This window comes from Petaurus breviceps, unplaced genomic scaffold (genome assembly GCF_028583685.1).
Source record: "Petaurus breviceps papuanus isolate PSGF00001 unplaced genomic scaffold, PetGlider_PUasm1.0 118, whole genome shotgun sequence".
Taxonomy (NCBI): domain Eukaryota; kingdom Metazoa; phylum Chordata; class Mammalia; order Diprotodontia; family Petauridae; genus Petaurus; species Petaurus breviceps.
Genome location: NW_027185616.1, coordinates 13,246,626 through 13,267,258, shown reverse-complemented (window position 1 = coordinate 13,267,258; position 20,633 = coordinate 13,246,626). Strand labels below are relative to the sequence as shown.

Below are 20,633 nucleotides of genomic sequence, written 5' to 3'. Positions count from 1 at the left end.
GCTTGTAACCAGCTCATATTTTTCTTGGAAGCTTTCGGTGCAGGAGTTCTGACTTTGCTGTCTTCCTCCTGTTCCTTGCTTTGATCCTTTTTGTCCCCAAATTAGGAGTGTAAAGTTGGTTTGCTCTGCTTGGTTTGCTTCCTTAGCTTGCTCATGTTGCCACTCAATTACTTGACTTCTGAGCTTTTTGCCACAGTAGAACTCTGCTTCCAGGGAGGAGAGCTTTGTCCCAAGTTGCTGGGATTTTCCCAGCTGCCAGAGGTATTAATTGGGTGCCCTCTGTGAAGCCTCCACACGCTCTGGCAGACTGCTCACACACCTCAGGGCCTCCACCCTAGGAAGCAATCCAGATCCAAGCAGGTTAAAGCAAGAGCGATTACCCCTCAGACTGGTTGCTTGGTCCCCCTATAATCTGCAGACCAGGAGTCTGAAGCAACCTAGGCTGCATGGCCAAGGAGCCTCAGCCGCTTCTCACCCCTGGGGGGCAAAGGATGGATAGCACTCTGAATTCCCAGGTCCCAAAGTCCACACTGCATTGACCTCTCACTTTGTCCTTTGCATCTATGGGTTGATAATTCTGGAAAATGCCATAGCTGCTGGTAATGTGAAGTCCCTCCAGCCGGTGGCTGGTCAGGCCGCCCTGGGGCTAAGACCTCCAGCTCCAACGGGGTTGGGTTTGGCTCCCAGAGCGCTGTGTTGGCTGCTTGCTGCCAGCCTTCCTGGCTGTCCTCAGCAGAAGATTAGCTTCTCTGAGTTGTTTTGTGGGTTCTGTTGCTCCAAAGTTTATCTAGAGTCATTTTTTACATGAATTGGAGGAGGTGTGAGCCAGAGCTGCTGGGAAGTCCTGTTTCTACTCTGCTATCTTGACTTCTTTTCTTTATTTTCTTGTGAGATGGAGAGTTTGAGAGGAAACTGGGAATATCTTTACAAATTGATTCAAATGATATAAGCAGATTCATGAGAACAATTGATTTCATATTGTAAAAAAAAAAATACTATAAAGGACTTGGACGCTGGCACGGGCTTCGCCTGCAACCACAGCTCCCGTCACTGCCTTTCATCCATCCCTTCCCCACCAAGGAATTCTTCCCAGTGCCCGACACCTCGGGGCAGAGTGAACTTACTACAAGATAGCAAGGATCACATATTTTGAAAATGGAAAACAAAGCTCCTGTGGATTCTCATAAAGTTACCAAAGATTCTAATCTAACAGAAGAGTTGATTACAGAAGGAAAATGGGTCAAGCTTGAACAAACAACTTATGTGGATCCCACTGGTAAAACGAGAACTTGGGAAACTGTGAAATGTACTACTAGGAAAGAAAGACTTTCTGCTGATGGTGTGGCAATTATCCTAGTATTACAAAGAACTCTTCATTATGAATGCATTGTCCTCGTGAAGCAGTTCAGACCCCCAATGGGAGGCTACTGCTTAGAGTTCCCCGCAGGTCTCATAGATGACAATGAAAGCCCAGAGACAGCCACTCTTCATGAACTTGAGGAAGAAACTGGTTACAAAGGTGATGTTGCTGAATGTTCTCCAGCTGTATGCATGGACCCAGGTTTGTCAAATTGTACCACACATATAATGACTCTGATGATTAATGGAGATGATGCTGAAAATGTGAGACCTAAACCAAAGGTTGGAGATGGAGAATTTGTGGAAGTAGTTTCTTTACCAAAGAATGATCTCCTGAAGAGAATTGATGACCTTGTAGCTGATAAACATCTCTAGGTTGATGCCAGAGTCTATTCTTAGGCTTTGGCACTGAAACACGCCAGTGCAAAACCCTTTGAAGTGCCTTTCCTGAAATTCTGAAACTGACCAAGACTCACCTATGTTTTTATAAATGAGGCCAATCTTTCAGAGTTTGGACTTTGTATTCACATAGTTAGTGTAGGTTTTGAATTAGCTTTTTTCATAAAATAAAGGCAATATAGAATGCAAAAAAAAAATACTATAAAGACAAATAACTTTGAAAGACTAAAACTCTAATCAATACAATGACAAATCATTATTCCAGAAGACCAAAGAAGAAACACAATACCCACCTCCTGGCAGAGATATGATGAACTTTAAAATACATATTGAGACATTTTTATATATGGTTAATGTGGAGATTTTTTTTTACCTGATTGTGCATGTTATGAGGATTTTCTCATTTATTCTGCAGTTGTTTGGGCCATAAGAAGGAGATAAAATTAATGTTTTTAACTGGAAAAATTACATATTGATGTGAATTCTCCTTTTCCATTTTTATATTGGCAATTTGATTTTGCTTTTTTTAAAAAAATCATACTAGCTAATAGTTTATTTCACGGTCCTTCCCTCCCCCTTTTATTATGTTTTGTTTTGTTTTCATTTTTATTTATTTTAGCCAGTCAACTAGCATTTATTAATTGCCTGTTATGTACTAACACCAGAGCTAAACAAAAATCAAATTCAAGACTTAAGAAAGGCATAAAATAGTAAACAGGAAAGAGAAAGCATAAGAGATTGAATAAGGGTAAACTGTTTATATTCCTACATGGAAAAATACTTGTAACTCTTAAGAACTTTATCACTATTAGGGCAGTTAGAAGGAGTATGAATAAAAAGAACATGTGAGTGTGAATTGACTATGATGGGATGATATCCCCCCCAAAAAAAACCCCCAAAATTAAGAGGTGAGAAAAATTATTGCACTGGAAGAAGAGAGAAAGCAATAGAATGGGGTAGGTTATCCAATATAATAGAACCCCAAAAGAGCAGAAATGGAGGGAAAAATGAGGGAGTGGTGGGCAACACCCAAACCTTACTCTCACTGGATTTGGCTCAAACAGGGAATACCATACATATTCAGTTGGGTATAGAAATTTGTCTTACCCAAGAGGGAACTAAAAAGGGATGAGGATAAGAGATTGGGGAGAGAGACTGATAGAAGGTAGGATTAACTGTGAGAGGCAGTGGTCAGAAGTTAAACTCTTGTGAGGAGGGACAGGGTGAAAGGTAGAGAGAGAAGGGTGAAGAAGGGGAAAATAAGTTAGAGGGAAATACCAAAATTTATGGGATGCTGCCAAAACAATACTTAGGGGAAAATTTATATCTCTAATCTACAATTATCATAATTATAAATGTGAACAAGATGAACTCATAAAATGGAAGCAGATAGAATGGCATAAAAACTAGAATCCTACAATATGCTATTTACAAGAAACATTTGAAGCACAGAGTACTTTACACAAAGTAAAGGTAAGGGGCTAAAACAGAATCTATTATGGTTCCACTGAAGTAAAAAAAAAAAAAAGAGGACTAGCAGTCGTGATCTCAGACTTAGCAAAAGCAAAAATAGATCTAACTAAAAGATAAGGAAGGAACCTGTATCTTGGTACAAAGGAACCACAGACAATGAAATAATATCAATACTGAACATATATTCACCAGATAGTATAGCATCTAAATTTTTAAAGGAGAAGTTAAATGAGTTATAGGAGGAAACAGACAATAGAACTAAGTGGAGGAATCTCAACTTTCCCTTCTCAGAACTAGGTAAGTCTAACCAAAAAATAAAGAAAAAAGTTAAGAAGGTAAATAGAATTTTAGAAAAGCTAGATATAACAGACCTCTGGAGAAAACTGAATGAGAACAGAAAAGAATATATATTTTCTCAGTGGTATCTGGCACCTATGCAAAAATTGACCATGTAGTAAGGCATAAAAACCTTACAACCAGATGCAGAAAATTAGAAATAGGAAATGCATCCTTTTCAGACATAACGCAATAAAAATTACATTCAATGAAGACCAGTGGAAAGATAGGTTAAAAATTAACTGGAAATTAAATAATATAATCTTAAAGAATAAGTGGATTAAAGAACATATCATAGACATAACAAGAAGACAACATACCAAAATTAATGGGATGCTGCCAAAACAATACTTAGGGGAAAATTTATATCTCTAAACATCAATAAAATAAAGAAAAAACAGATCAGTGAATTGGGCATGCAACTAAAACAAACAAACAAAAAAAAACAAATTAAAAATCCCCAGTTAAATATCAAAATGAAAATCCTGAAATTAGAAATCAGAAAACTAATAAAACTAGATGTGAGTTTTATGGAAAAAAAATTAAAATTAAAAAACCCATTGGTTAATTTGATTAAAAAAGGAAAGAAGAAAACCAAATTATTAGTATCAAAAGTGAAAAGGGTGAATTCACCACCAGTGAAGAGAAAATTAAGGCAATTATTGGGAGTTATTTTGCCCAATTATAAATCTGACAATCTGAGCAAAATGGATGAATATTTACAAAAATATAAATTGCCCAGATTAACAGAAGAGAAAATAGAATACTTAAATACCAAATCACAGTTACCAGAGAGGGAAGCATCAACATCTGGGTTTTTCAAAGCTGGGGGGCTCTCAATGGCTGCCCAGAGTCCTTATGATATATATGCCCATAGGATCCTTATGATATATTGCTGTAATCTTCTTGCTATCATTTTATTTACATTTTTTGCATCAATATTTATTACGGAAATTGGTTTGTAGTTTTCTCTCTCTTGTTTTGCTCTTTCTGCACCATAGCTTGTGAATCTATCTGGCCCTGAGGATTTTATTTTAGGAAGCTCATTGATGGCTTGTTCAATTTATTTTTATAAGATGGGATTATTTAAGTATTCAACTCACTTCTCAAATATATAGAGACCTGAGTCAAATGTATAAGAATACAAGTCACTCAATTGATAAATGGTCAAAGTATGTAAACAGGCAATTGTCAGACAACAAAATCAAAGGAAAAATGTTCTAAATCACTATTAAATAGAGAAGTGCAAATTAAAACAACTCTGAGGCACCACCTTACACCTATCAGATTGGCTAATGTGACAGAAAAAGAAAATGAGAAATGTTGAAGGAGATCTAAGAAAACTGGGACACTAATGCATTATTGATGGACTTGTGAACTGATCCAACCATTCTGGAGCCTTTTTTTTTTTTTCTGGGACTTTACTTGTAGTTCTGGATTTACTTCTTAGCTAACAGTATTTCTTCACTGTTTGGTGTTTTCTACTGTTTACTTATATTTTCAGCCCCAATTCCTGGTTTGGAATTTTGTGCTTGGGGAAATCCTGTCTCCCTTCTTTGATGGGCTTTGTTTGGTCTTTGTATTCTGTATGTTACTGCTATACTAGGAAACAAATGGAGCAGCTAGTATTAGGTCTCACTCTCTGCCTTAATTCTGGCTTTATTTCAGGACCTGATGGCTCACAGCAGGTTCTGGCCTTTGCCAAACCTTGCCTTTTCCTTGCATGATCCCAAGTTGAAAACTGGCTTCTGTCCTATACTATGACCTTGGTAGGTCTCCATGAGATGCTAGAGATCATGCAGATCTCAGGTCTTCTGTATAACCTTCCATGTGTGGCACCTGAGGCACTGGAGTTGGCTTGGTCTCCTACTATGGATCCCAGTGATACAAATAATGTACAGTCAGGCCCTGTTTCATGCACAGTAACCTACTGTGGCTGATTATGTACTCACTTTTGCTCTGACAGGCTAGAACTGGTATCTGGCTTCAGGTCTCCAATTATTAGAGCTTGTAATTGCTTGAAACACCCCTCCATCAGAATGTTGGTTGACTGACTACTTTCAGGTTCATTTATGGAAGCTTTTACTGGTTTCTTTGGCCCAGCTCCTCGCCTTGCCACTTCTAGCAGATGGCTTACTTGCTTCTGTGCTGGTCTCTTTGGTCTTCCTTAACATTTAACACTGGTCTTTCTGGGGTCATTTCATATATTTGCTCAATTTGTCTAGGAGAGCTGGGCTTCTCTCTATGACCTTTCCTGTTTCCATTAATTGGAATCTGACTCCTTAGAAGAAACGATTTTCTGAAAAATAGTTTATTGTCACTTTTTTTTGCTGGCATAGTTTTCTTTTGGAAGCATAGCCAATTATAACCTCATAGTTCACATGCCAAAAGTTTAGCAGTTTTTTTCTTTCTTTGTAATTTCTGTAAAATCCACAACCTCTTCCAAGGTTGTTTTCAGGATGATTATTAGTGCCTGAATGAGGAAGAGTTACCTGTTGCATCCCTCAAGTCACTGCCTGTATGTCAGTTTTAGGCTAATTATAAGAAGTTGCCCCTTGTAGGTTTTCCTTCAGATAAGGGCTACTTGCATCTGTCTTGAATGTGTGCCAAGGCCAAGGTGCTTGAAAGACCAATCATAAGGTCAGAAAGTAGGGGCGGCTAGGTGGCTCAGTGGATAGAGCACTGGCCCTGGAGTCAGGAGGACCTGAGTTCAAATGTGACCTCAGACACTTAACCCAAAAACTAGCTGTGTGACCTTGGGCAAGTCACTTAACCCCAATGCCCTCCCCCCTGAAAAAGGCAAAAAAAAAATAAGGTCAGGAAGGACTTCTCACGAACTTGGTCAAATGCACCCTGTCTCAGAGTCAGTGCTCCCACTCTCCAAGGCCAATTGTAAAGTGAGGATACTGATGAAGCTGCATCAGAAGCAAAACTTTTTCTTTATATAAGAGCAATTTCTCTTCCAATGATTTATATTGTAATCGTCGTATGGATGCTGAGGCTGTATCACTGAATCAAGGACTGGCAGAGAGCCAGGAGCTGGAAGCACTCCAAAGGCCTTGCTGCTTTTTCATTCTCTGAACCCAATACCCAACTAACTGTCTAAGTTACAACTGGTTGTAATGTAGCTTTCAATAAACCCTCCCAAAACATACATGGGATGTACATTAGGTTTTGCTTTAAACTTTTAATGGCTCAGAGACAATGTTTACCAGATAGCTATCCAAATATAGAGCATTTACTGCTAAATTTGTTACATTTGAGACTGATAGCTCCTCTAATTGTTGCAGAAACCTAGGACAGCTGCCCTCCAGATCAATTTTTGTTGAGGTTTTTGGAAAGGTAGGTTTAGAGCCAGATGGTACAGGGTCCTGAAAGCTGAAGAGTGCATATGCACATTTATATCAGAGGCTTTGTTTTTCTTGCTTTTTCAGTGAGGGAACAGGGGAGGAAAAGAAGATGCATCTTCATGAAAATAAGATTTAATATAAAATATGAAGTTGAGGAGACCTAGGACTTAGTAACCAGATGTGGTGATCAAAGATGATTTTGAAGTTTTAAGCCTGAGGGTGACTGAGCAAGTGAATGGAACACTGCCAGAAGTAAAAAATTTGGCTGTGCTTGAGTTTAGGGCAGGAAATGATCGCAGTTTTAGATACATTTGAATTTGAAGCAATCGTAGCACAAACTGTCAGCAGCCTGGCAAAGGAAGCTGCAGTGGCTAAGCCGTTGAGGACCCTTTGTCTGAAGCTGGAAGGTGGGAAAAACATGATGATGCAAGGTGTGTTGTTATTCATCCGATGGCCTCTGGGGGGCGATGTCTTGACTTACAAATGAATTAGATTGACGTGAGGCAGGACTGCAAAATCGTCAGCCTTACCATCCTCCAGAGTCATCAGAGTCCTGTGGCAAGACAAAGGCAATGGCCACAGATGTGGTGGGAGACTTTGGCCTTTTTAAATGAAGGTCTTTCCCAGGCCTCAATTTGTCTGAAGCAACATCCAATCAATGATTAAAGCCTAGGTAAGAATTCAGACAAAAGATAGTCTAGTTTGCCTACTCAAAAAAAAAGCTTACTAAGATGGGAATGAGAGGCACTTGGGGTATAAAAGTACTCTTCAACTGGTGGCAAAAGAGAGTGAAATAGATGAGATGTAGAGGTAGAAGGGGCCTGAAAGATAACAAAGGGGTGGGGAACCTGGGGACTCTAAGCCACATGTGACCCTCTAGGTCCTCAAGTGCAGCCTTTTAACTGAATCTAAACTTCACAGAACAAATCCCCTTAATAAAGGGATTTGTTCTGTAAAACTTGGACTCAGTCAAAAGGCTGAATCCAAGGATCTCGAGGGTCATGTGGCCTGGAGTCCAAGCCTGTCACTATCACACACACAGACCCACCCTACCTTCCCATCCCATATGACGTAAAAGGACAATGAGGCCTAGAGGCATTAAGTTACTTGGCCAAGATTAGACAGGTAGTAGATAGCTGAGCCAGTATTTGAACCCAAGCCCTTGGACGTGAAATCCATTGCTCGTCATCCTAACACAGCTGCCTCTGCGCATGACATCAGTTTCTTTTCTTCTGAGTGATAAGGGGGTATCCCCTCTCCATGTGCCACCAAAAGTTTCAGGACTGATATACCCTCCCCTGGCTAGGTGTCACAGGGGATAGAACAATGGGCCTGGAGTCAGGAAGACAAGTCCAAATCCAAACTCAGAAACTTACTTGCTTTTGTGGCTCTGGACGAATGATTTAACCTCTGTCTGACTCAACTTCCTTATCTGTAAAATGAGCGAAATAATGGGTACTAACTTACAGGGATGTTGTAAGGATAAAATATTTCAAAAACACCTAGTGTGTGTGGCACATAGTAGACACTTGATAAACTTCCTTCCCCTACCTGCATGGGGATAACTCACAATTATTTAGTGTTTTAGATTTGCAATGCACTTGGACAGTGACAGATTTTCTAGCATTTGGGGGTTAATAGATTAATGAAGTCCTAGAGAAGATAGGAAATGCATGTGGAAATACATTTCCCAGTCTTTGGGTTTCCATTTTCCCTGAAGAGACTTCTAATGTTGAATTTTTGTGGGCATGGGGCAGAAAAGGGATACCTGTAAAAACACCTATTGGGGATTTTCCTTTGGAGTAGCTGGGACACAGGCATGCAGGCTGGGGGGAAGTGAGAACTAGGCTCACATGGAGACTCGGAGAAATGGGAATAAGAATGGAAGTGAGGGAATAGATGGGAACAAATTTAGGACCAGCTGGGCTATGAACCACAGCTATAGTGAGATGCATCCAATTTCAGCATGCCCCACTTTCCTGAGAGCAGCTACCAAGAAAAGCTCAGTGAGTTCTAAAATCATGCCAGTGATCCATTCTGCAGAGTAAAGGGATTTCATTGTGCACATTATCAATCCTATTGTGGTTCATGACTTGAGTTTTTCTTAAGTTTGTTTGCTGTTACCATGTGCATTATCTTAACATTTCAATAAGCAACATTGCCATTATGAGGGCAATTGTGTGTGTGTGTTATAGGAATGTAAACTTTTAAGATCTTCCCTGCCCCGAGGTTAAGTGCACCTGGAGTCTGTGGTGGGAGGCTTGTTTTCAGGAACTCTCACACCTTGGTGCTTTGTGATTGGGCGGTGAGGTCAAGAGGGTTCTGACATTCTCTGACCCAGAAGGCTACATAATCCCTGCTGTGAGACTTTGTTCTGGGGCTCACTTTGAGAAGTGTTGTGTGACTTGACCAGACGAGACTCTGGGCAGCCATTGGGAGCCCCCCTGGCTTTGAAAACCCAGATGTTGATGCTTCCCTCTGGGAACCAACTAGGTATGGATGTGATGATCAGGACAGTTGGAGGCCTATCTGCTTTATATGTTTTTTTGTTTTCTTGTAACTTCTGTTTGTACACTCTGAAGTTTGGGGTGCTGACTTTCCCCTGAACAAGGTAAATGACATATGTTTGATTAAAGCAAGATTGTTAATCCATTTTGAGCTGCTTTCCTTTAGAAAAGCAGATCTAAGAACCTGTGTTGGCAGCCACCCTGGGGATGCTGGGGTGCTTGCTGCTACAGTGTGTGTGAGAGCATGTAGCATATTGCAGTTGAAAACTGGGGCCAGCTGGAGAAAAGCATGTTGATGGGACTGGAGATCACATGGAATAGTTGCTTAATTGTAGATGAGTGCCATCTGGCGACCAAAGGTCATACTAAACCCTGAGGGATATGGACCTACTGTTCCATCACCCATGCACACACCATCTAGCAAGGATATAGTCTCTTATTTGATCCTCACCACTCTGAAGTGGGTACTATTACCCCCATTGTGCAGATAAGGAAACAAAGGCACAGATACCAGAGAATAGAAGCTGCCAGCAACAGTCCACCAGATAGAATATAAATTCTGAGGGCAGATTATTTCATTTTGTCTTTATATTCCTAGGTTTTTGCACTGTGCCTGGCACATTAAAAGCACCTGATAAATGTTTATGATTAATTAAGGGAGATGTATGATGAGGGGAGGATAAGGGATGAGTTAGTGAAAAGGATGTTATTGAGTGGCTGCTTTCAACTAATCTGTAACTTTTTTTTTGGAGGGGGGAAGGCAAGGCAATTGGGGTTAAGTGACTTGTCCAAGGTCACACAACTAGTTAAGTGACAAATATCAGGCTGGATTTGAAATCAGGTCCTCCAGACTTCAGGGCCAGTGCTCTATTCACTGCACCACCTAACTGCCCCAAGTCTGTAACATTTTAAAAAAGGGATATTTAAGGTGACGCCAGAGGGAGGATTGATGTCATAAGAGTAGTTAGTCCTTTTATTTCTGGGGAATTCAGTTTTGTGGCTGACTATTGGGATGAAGTCTTAGGTTCAGGCCCACTCTTTTCTATCCATTTCAGGTTTTATTTCTCTATGTGTAGATCTGAGAGCAGAAGCAGTATTTGTTTTTACTGGGTAAAATAGGCACTTTGGACCCAGCCAATTTCTCTTTCATTAGTTTTTCTAATGCACATTTTGCTACTGGATCTGCTAACTAGCAAACACTCATGCCTTGTCAGACTGAGGTTTGTGTTACCATCAAGGTATCATGAAGCCGGGAAAGGACGCTGTAGTGTGTCCAAGGGGAATTGTCTTAAAGGTAGGTAACTGTAGGTACAAAGATTAGAGAGACCAAGCGCAGTGTGGGCTGGAGGTATGGATTTTTAATCAACCTAGAGGTAACTGAGTTGAGAAAGCAGAAATCCCTTGATGGACAGGGTAGAAAGTCTTTGGCTAATAATCCAATTTCAGGGACAAGTGGAAGAACTAAAAAAGGGGGCAAATTACAGTTAAGAATTTAGTACTGGTATTGTGTTAAAAACAAAGCAAATTTCAATAAGGGAGTTTTCAAGTGTCACATGTTGCATAGCAAAGAAATTAAGATTACCAAAAAATTCACTGGATTTTGCACCATTAAGGTGCAGGCAGAATTTTAAGTATATAGTGAAATGAATTAACAGGAAGTGAGGAAATATAGGAAATGTATGTAGCCCAATCAACTGAAAAGTTCAGTAGTAAAAGTGAAGATTAAGAAAGGTAGTAGCTTATATTTGAGAGAAAGGAAGGAAATAGTTTTTTAATCGAGTACATGAAGTTGTTAGCAATCACAGAGGTACTTTTGCCTGGAGTCAGCAAGACCCATCTTCCTGAGGTCAAATCTGGCCTCAGACACTTAATAGCTATGTGGTATGACACTGGACAAGCCACTTAACCCTATCTACCTGTTTCCTCACCTGTAAAATGAACTGGAGAAAACTGGCAAACCACTGCAGTATCTTTGCCAAGAAAATTCCAAATGGGGTCAAGGAGTTGGACAACTGAAAAATGACTCACTACAAAATTATTTCCTATGAGAATCTATAACAAGTTTCTATTCTAAAGTTGTCATATGGTATATGGAAAAAATGCTGTTTTGGCATCAAAGGCCAACTGCGTTTGAACCCCAGCTCAGCTTATTTGGGTAAGGCACAAGCTCTTTATTCTGTCCTTTAAAATGAGATTAATATTTAGAATCTGTGAAAGGAATCCTTAAAATGTTGGTGTGAAGACAGCAGTATGAGGTCTATTTCTTCCCCTCCTAAGTTTTACTGATACGAAATTGAGGGTCCAAGATACAAAATCACAAAATACAAGGTGACAGTAGTGGAAATGCTGTAATTAGAACCCACCCTTTCCCAAGCTTAACTGGAGGGAAAACAGCATTGAAAAAATAATACTAAAAAAAAAAAAACAAAAACCCTTCCCAGATGAGTTTATATGTAATGCTGTTTTAAAAAAAAACACTGTATTCCCATGTCTTCGGTACCCACTGTGATCATGCTATTACTCCTCACAAGTTAGTAGTTGGGGAATTACCACCAAATATACGTGTATGGGATGTATTTTAAAATTTTCTAATTGCTGAATTTGAGGTTAATGAATGTCAAAACTGGACAACATAACTAAAAATGTAGCAGTTAAACATTGGTGGCAGATGAAATTTCATTTGTAGACTAATTTTTTTCAGGTGTAAAATTAAGAAAACAAGCAAAAGAAAGCTCTTGTGACAAGTCCAGGGAAAGATTAGTGTGTAGGCTTCATTGAACAGAGATAAAAGAAAATTTCACTTTTATAAGATGTGTTTGGAACAATCTGGACTGCAAATAAAAATACAGGAAGACCGGGAGGCCAGGTAGCACAGCAAGTAAGAGCACCGGCTCCAGTGTCAGGATGACCTGGGGATCGAATCTGGGCTCAGACACTTAGCACCCACCCAGAAACACCTGGCTGTGTAACCTTGCACAAGTTACTTAACCCCAGTTGCTTAGGGGCAGCCAGGTGGCTCAGCGAGTAAGAGCACCGGCCCCAGTGTTGGGATGACCTGGATCAAATCCCGGCTCAGATATTCAGCACCACACCTGGAAATAACTGGCCTTGTAACCTTGAGCAAGTTACTTAACCCCGATTGCTTTAAAAAAAAATACAGGGAGACTAAAAAAAGGATGGTACAGTAGTAGTCCAAACAGATTTTATTTAAATTGTCCACATATCACCGTATCATCCAATGGCAATGTGCTTAAAATAATGCCATAACTGAAAACAAATGGGTTAACGTAGTAAAATAAGCAACATCCTGCCTAGGACCTAAATACTATACTTTTTAAATGCTTCAAGTATTCCAGATTATGGGGAAAATCACTCTTCATCCTGAAAATAGCATCAAAGGTGGATACACTGCCTTGCCCCTGGAAAGACCTATGGCCCCTCAAAAAAGGACACCATGTGCTTTACAAAGAAACACAATAATCAGAAGGACAAAAGTCTTATAGTCACAGTAGTCTATCCACCCTGCAATATAATACCTGTATGTGGTTTGATGTCAAAAGACAACGTAGATCATTCCAAACAAAGACAAAACCATTCATTAGGCTTGCTCTGGGTCCAATTTAACTGAGATCAGAAACTTAATCTTGGTTATTAGAAAATGATCCAGTTATTTACCTTTTCTAATAATTACAATTCAATAAAATTCAACTCTTCCCTTGGTCACTGTATATCTACATTGAAATTCTAAGCATCAAAAAGCCTAAAGCCCAAGTGAGTTTCTTCTGTGTCATAAACACACATTTGGATTCTGCTCATGCAAAATTTGGAGTTTAACACCTTTTACCTAAAGTTCTATTTGTAGAGATTACAAAAAAGAGCTGATAGCTATGAAAAAGAGCAAATCTAAGAAATATCTTGCTGCCATTTATAGGTTTAATCACTGTATATACTTCAGTTCATATTTTTCTTTTGCTTTTGCACAGAATAAAGGGAAAGTACTATTTGGTCTCTATTATAAAAATCCTGAAGTTTCATAGATTAGAGCATTACCTGGTGAAAAAGTACATATTGAGGTACATATGAGGTCTACTGATTAAATCACTGACATTTTCCAATGAACAGTACAGAAAAAACTGCACACCGTAATGACTTATTATTAATATTGCTGAGTATTTTCAACTTCCTGGAGTGCTGTTTTATGCTTTGCAAGCTTCAGTCAGATAAGCCAGTCAAAAGCCTTGTATGTGGTATGCAAGCATAGCCAAAACACGCAAATTTGTTATTTCTTGGTACAAGAGAACTTAAAAGAGCCAACCTAATAAAACTAGTTTGTAGGTGCTTCTAAGCCCAATAAGGAGTACAAATATAAACAAATTAAAAATGTACAGAAGCATGAACATTTGTACTCATGGTATGGTACAATGAAAGTGATTATAAACAAAGAGACAAATTCTTCAAAAGGGAAGATGACAATATTTTATTGTTATTACAAAGGCAATTTTTTGTCATATGAATAGCCGCAAGAGCAGACTAAGCGTAATCCTCACACAGGCATCATGTTAGGCACAGTAGGTAGCTATAAATCATATGGAAAAAGAATTTCAATTGTGGATCCCCAAATTTCCCACTTAAAGAGATTATCCCTTGACTTTGCTTTTAAAATACTGTAACCAGTTCCCTTTATCCCCCGACTTAAAAAGAAATTTAAAGTCATAGAAAATCTTGAAAGATTCCTATGTTGTATTTTTTTTAATGGGAACCAAGAGAAGAAACTCAAGTCTACTAGAAACAAAGGGAGTACACATTTGGCAACTCATTACCAATGAACATTATTATTAATGCGTGTAAGTATTCAGTACTCATTCATAAAAATAAAGGCTGTCTGTGATACAGCCAATCTTGTTTTTACCAAATACAACATACATAAAGGAAAAAAATAATTCTCTACCAACTAAATTCTCACAATTCCTACTTAATGTGCATATGGAAAACAGGGAAGAAATTTGATTGCCCAAGAAATTCACAAGCTATAACTCCAATACAAATGTATTCCCTTCCATGGGTAGCAGAAAAGGAGGTAGTGAGAACCTACGGCCAGCAGTATTTGAAACAAAACAGCTCTTTCATCTACCAGTGACTAAGCTAACAACAGTTTAGAAAATTAAAGCTAAATATGGGTAAAGGGAAAATATTCCTACTCCATATCTGCTCTCTCCAAACCTGATAGTTCAATGTTAAGCTTTGCAGGCACACGTGGCCAATGCTGGATGACCAGATTAAACAGGTGGCACTCATATAAGTCTCTCAGTCTGGCATCTTCAGCTTAATAAAAAAACAAACTAAACGGTTTTATTATCCTTATAGGATATCATAAAAAAGGCTCTAATTCCCTGGTTTTTTTTTCAATTCCCAAGTGCACCAATAACTCATTTAGCATACTGATATTTCAAGGAAGTATATAGGATTAAAGGTGCTTGAAAAGTTTTATTCATATATGGAAGACTCAGTGAGTTCTATGATATTGGAAAGTAATGCATTATCTTAGAACCAAAAATCCACTGGTATTTGGACAACTTGAATGCTAATAGTAAACAGATTCAAATTGAAACTACTCTGAAAATCTGTTGGAAAATAACTTGGGGTTATAGGTACTATTGATTGAAAGGAGTATAAAATGCAACTCTCACATTTTCTGAATTGCTTAGAACTGAATAGACTAATGTGTTACTACCATGGCGTGACTTTTGTAAGAAAATCATTATCATTATTTATCAGGTATCAACTGCTAGGTTTCACTTAAAAATTAGCAGAGGAAAATCTAAGCCAAGATTTCTAGAGTAGAAAAGAAAATACCAAATACCACCCCTGATTGATCACTATCTACCTTACATATGTCTGTGAGAGGATTAATGACAGTTTGCACTGGTACTGTCTGCCCATGCTGAATTTAACATTAGCCAATGTGATCAGAACTATAGTGCTGTAACCAGAGCTATTAAAAAATCAGTTTTAAAAGTTGCCAGATATTAAAGAAACTGACAACTGCATTTAAAACCATGATCACCTAAAGACCCTACCAAAAGCAGTAGAATCATCATCCAAGTAGCCGTGTTCAATGGGAAGACTTTGCCACTGAGAAAAGTTGCTGGAGTGCTCTTTTGTGGAGTAGTCATCACAAATCTTGTATGAAGTGACGCCAGCCAGATCACCAGTGGAAGAACTAATTCCTCACACGTTCATTCAGGGTTACCATGCTTTTTTGAAGCAAACCTCATTTGGTTTCAAGTATGATCCCAAATATCTGGAAGTACTCCACTTGAGTGGCTATTGCCAATAACAGCTCACGTAATATGGTCTCTAATGTCCCATATGAGCAGTTCTCAAAGCATTATAGCATTTACCAGTAGACAAATATGAATTAGTTTCATGTTACAGTGAACAACTTGGGCTCTCTAAGGAACATTTATGGTATTCTTGCATTTAATCATCATATACATTATCAAGACTTTCAATTCAAGATAAAGGAAACATACATGGGCTCAAGATCACTATACCATCTATCATTTGATAATGTCTTATTTCATGGCAATGTACTCAGTCCGACTCTTTCAAGTTGCAATTTACATAACATTTCCATTCTTATGGCTGGATAAGTCCTTTTTCAAAATAAAAGCAGTAAGTACGCCATTTTTTTGTTTCTCCACTGAAATAAATAAATACTCAATTTAGAAAACCTCATTACATTGATGAACTTGTAACTAGCAATTGCACTATATTCCAAAAACTAAACAAATGCAATCTTTTCCTTTGCATTCTTCACCCAAATTCAGTGCATCAATTAAAAAATTATGCAAAATGATCTAGCATGAAAAGCCGATGAAGCATTTAACATAAAAAGATGCAATCTCTGAGGAACTTTCAAGGAAAATCATTTATCTAATACTTCTATATTCAAGACATATAAAAAGAAATGTTTAGGGTTATATCCTAAACACATAGGCAACTGCCCTACTGCCTTGCCACTTGACCATTACTTTGTAAGCAGATCATAGAAGACTTGAGAATGACAGCTCAGTATTTAGATAAGGCTAAAAGGCAATCTGCCAAATTTCCACATGCTACCAGATCACTTCAAAATGTTAAGTCCCCCAGGCAAAATATCAGCTAGACTCAAAGGGGACTGGCTTTTTAACGTTTGTTACTCAAATGTGAAAATTCTATTTAAAAAAACTTTTCAAAAATTGATTTTAAATATAGCTCTTAACTATAAGCATATCTTCCATAGTTAATGTCATCCTCTTTAACAGTCTTGGCAACAAGCAGTTATCGAAAGTGTAAACATTTTGAGAGCAAACATCTGGTTAAAAAATTTATTCACTCAAAAATGGAAAATCATCTTTGGACAGAATTTCACTGGTTTTTAACTTTGAGACTCTTTGAAATCCAAGAAAAGCTAGTGTTTAGCTCTTGTTCACTTGTCAGTACAAAAGAGCTGATCAATGTCAATTAAAGCTCTCAGATTTCCCAGAAATAAAAGCCCAGAGATTTGCAGACATAAAATTTATTTAAATTTCATGCATTATGGTAGCTACAGATGTAATCATATGAAACTGAAGGACAATAATTTTGCTCTGTCCATACAATGTAGCCTTATTAAGTTAAATGAATAGGAGGTTCCACAGTTACAAAGAAACAGAAATGGTTAAAATGTTTTTAAGTTTTAAATTTTTTTGAATGGAAATACAGTCACGGACTGTTGCCTTTTCATTTCTGAGGAATATTACAGGGAGGGGACTCTCCATTATTTAAATACACGATTACATAGTATCTTATATTAGGGGAATATCATTCTAAAAAAAGTCAATTCTTGAAATGGCAACACTAAAAATTAAATTAGAGGCTTCTAGTAACACTCTGAAAGTTTTCTTTCTCATTTCTCATTCACCTTAAATTGGTTTTTAAGTTTTAGTTATGGCAGATTGTTAACCTTCAACCTAAAAAGAACTACAATGCTGACATATGGCTCAAAAAATTAAATTTCAGTTTTAGATTCAAGAAAACTCAGCTTTCATGTTCAAATTACTTAGATCAAATTTAAACTGTGCTTGATTATACTTATATCTCACTCCAAATATCAGTATGTGCAAATTCTTATGATCGTAAATATTTGGTAGTTGATTTTCTCAATTCATATTTAGCTTTAAACAGCAAGGATTATCCAGCCTTCAAAGTTATCAAAACAGTGAACCTAGTAACTTGTAAGAACTGGCATTTTTCACTAATGCAGTTTTCAAACTCAATGTAGCTTCTACAAATATTAATAGAGGCACTTCATGCCAGATCTTGCAAGTTTACTTTTTTGTGAATTCCACTGATTTGACTGGTTACTAGATTTTTACAGAAGGGGAAAAATTTCATTTTTTTTTACCTATAAAACCAAAGAATGTTGTTTGTCATTTCAAAACAATGTGTTTAAGAAATCAAGTAAACAAACCTAAATATTAATTTTGGCAGAAAATAAAACTGACATAAAGCTAATAAAGCAGTGTCATATTTGAACAAACATATTTTAGTTTTATGAATGCACTAACCACCGAAAACGGACAAAACTATTTTTTTTCCTTTAATAACAACCTTCAACATTGTTTGTAAATGCCTCATTTAAAACAGTGGGTGGGTGGGGTAGTTTAGAAAAGTCCAAGTAATAAAATTTATTCAATTACTTGGAAAGTTAAAAAGCTAATGCAACAGTGTTACATCCAGATAAAAAACATTATTCAAAAGCAATTCAAATACCGAAAAAGATTTCAAATTGAATATTTTATTAACATGGTAGTTGTCTTTGTAACATGTGCACACACACTCGCACACTCTGAATGATCTGCCTGGAAAAAGAGATGTCTAAATGTGCCGAAGGGGAAAATTAAAAATAAAAAACTCCTTTAGATTTTCATTATTGTAGGCAATTACGTCCACATCACTTACAAAGCTATTGCCAAATCTGTCCAAGGAAGCAGAATTTGGGAGGAGAAAAAAAACTTTGGGGGAAATTCAACAGTGGCATAGCAGAGCTCTCAATATGAGAAAGCTGACATAATGTGGACTTTTGCTGTGAAATTTGTCTTTGCAAAATATGGGGAGAAGTTTATCGATGGGCAGAAAATAAGAGAAGGCGGTGTGAAGTAGGCTTTTGCAGAGTCAATTTTCCTCACAGTATTGTGCAGGGTCATCAAGAAAAATGCTTAGTCCTTCTCTGGAACCAGTTTCAGAACTTTTCCAATTGCAATGGTCTTCCCTAAAAGACAACAACAATGACACAATAAAAATAAAAAACCACCTTTTCATTAACAGTCTAGACAAACTACAAAATCATTTTGACCTCCTGAGGTCCCATTTTCAATACATAAATCAAGTAAAAAAAACCTAAAGTCCAAAGGAGTAACTTATTAGGCAACATTTTATTAGTCATAGTATGGACTGGTAACGTAAACAACTGTAAGGGTCAGAATTCCTAGTGGAAAAACTACTCAGAAGGCTTATTGTCACCTTAAGGCAACAGGAGCATTTCCAAACGGAATGTTTAGGTGACATATACAAGTGGTTACACACAGAAGGTGTAATCTCTATCACTAGGACTTTATAATGTGAAATAAGTATGTGTAGGACAAAGAAATAGTATTTATATACATATATTAATGGAGATTACCACCCCTTTTATTTCTGGGAATCTGGTGGAATATCTAAACTAAAAAAAAAAACCTCACAACAAAACAGATTACAAAAACCAATATAAACTTCTAGGTGAAAACGCTACTGAATCAGGTAAGGCCTAAAAGTATCTAACACAATACAATCCTTTTGGTCTTCATTTATGCCTGCCCACCCTGACTATAACCGAGGGGACAAGGAGAAATGCTTAACATTACATTACAATGCGTTTCTTTTTCCCTCCTCAGCTACCCTCTGACTTCAGGACAGAACCTTATCACCTCTCACCGGGCCTAAACACTCACTCTGCCTCTTAAGTCTTTTCCTCCACTCTGTGCCATCCTCCCAAACTGCCAAAATGATTTTCCTTAGGGGTAGTTCTGATTATCCTTACTCAATTAACTGCAGCCCCTTCTTACTTCCTCTAGGATAAAATGCATGCATGACCTCAACCCACCTTTCCAGTCTCATTATACAGTAGTATCTTGCCGTTTTCACACACCTGTGTCTCCTACCTCTGTTCCTTCTTCCTTTTCTTCAAAACTCAGTTCAAGCTCCACATTCCACATGAAACTTTCCCCAACTCCAACCATTTCCTTCCTCCTCAGACTGCCTTGTCTTTATTCTAGATGCACATGTCTAACAATAGAATGTAAGTTTCTTGGCGGCTGAGACAGTTCCATATCTACCTTTCTATCCCTAGTACCTTGCGTATTATCTGGCATACAAGTGCGTAATAAATGCTCGTTGACAGACTGAATGTCACTAGGATTATTTTTTACAAAGAACTGTAAAGTAACAGCGATAAAGAGAAATCAAGTTATGTCCCTATGAACTAAACACTCTGAGAAAGAGGGTATGGAGCTTTCAAATAAAAATATATTCTGTCTTATGTTTTAACCAAAACCTCCCATCAACCCTATACAAATATCTAACTCCAATAAAGTGAGTTTTCTCAAAAGAAGCATTAATTTCATGATTCCTCAGTCAGGTTTCTCATGAAGTTTCAATATCACTCATTTCTGAACCAAAGATCATCAATGAGGTGAAATACATTTGGTTAGATGATTAATTGAGTTAAATTATCATATAATGTGGCATTCAAAACTTTGGTTAACTAAAAAAAGAAATTCTAGTCACAAAAGGCAAACTACAAGTACTGCTCAAGCAATTAAAACCAAGCAGATATAGGTAAAACTTTGCATACATTTAATTTAGCATGTAAAATGCTTTTAAAATTTGGTACTATGGAATCACATTTAAGATTTTAATTCTAAGCAGCCCACCATAGCTAAGATATCACTGATGCACACTTTATAAAAGAGACAGGAGTTCTAGTCCCAAATGATCTGGCACGCATTAGCTGTGACTTCCAAGAAATCACTTTATCCTTTTCTTAGCAATAAAAGGTGTATTTGAATAAATTATTTCCAAGGTCCCTTCCAGTTCTAGTAGTTTATGGTTTCAAAGTTCTCTCTGAACCCACACAGATGCAGAATTC

At 37.7% G+C, this 20,633-nt stretch overlaps 1 protein-coding gene and 1 pseudogene across 3 annotated transcripts in view; one reads left to right on the top strand and one right to left on the bottom strand.

Annotated features, from left to right (window-relative positions):
- The first annotated feature begins 987 nt into the window (after window positions 1-987).
- LOC138161306 (ADP-sugar pyrophosphatase pseudogene) lies at window positions 988-1,955 on the top strand (annotated as a pseudogene).
- An 11,919-nt stretch (window positions 1,956-13,874) lies between these two features.
- The window catches only part of GSPT1 (G1 to S phase transition 1), a 48,201-nt gene continuing 41,442 nt past the window's right edge, over window positions 13,875-20,633 (bottom strand). For all 3 annotated transcript variants that reach the window (XM_069086285.1, XM_069086270.1, XM_069086278.1), the window contains exon 15: window positions 13,875-18,719. In XM_069086285.1, the coding sequence (XP_068942386.1) occupies window positions 18,667-18,719 (53 nt within the window). In that variant the 3' untranslated portion in view covers window positions 13,875-18,666. The remainder of the gene's footprint in view (window positions 18,720-20,633) is intronic.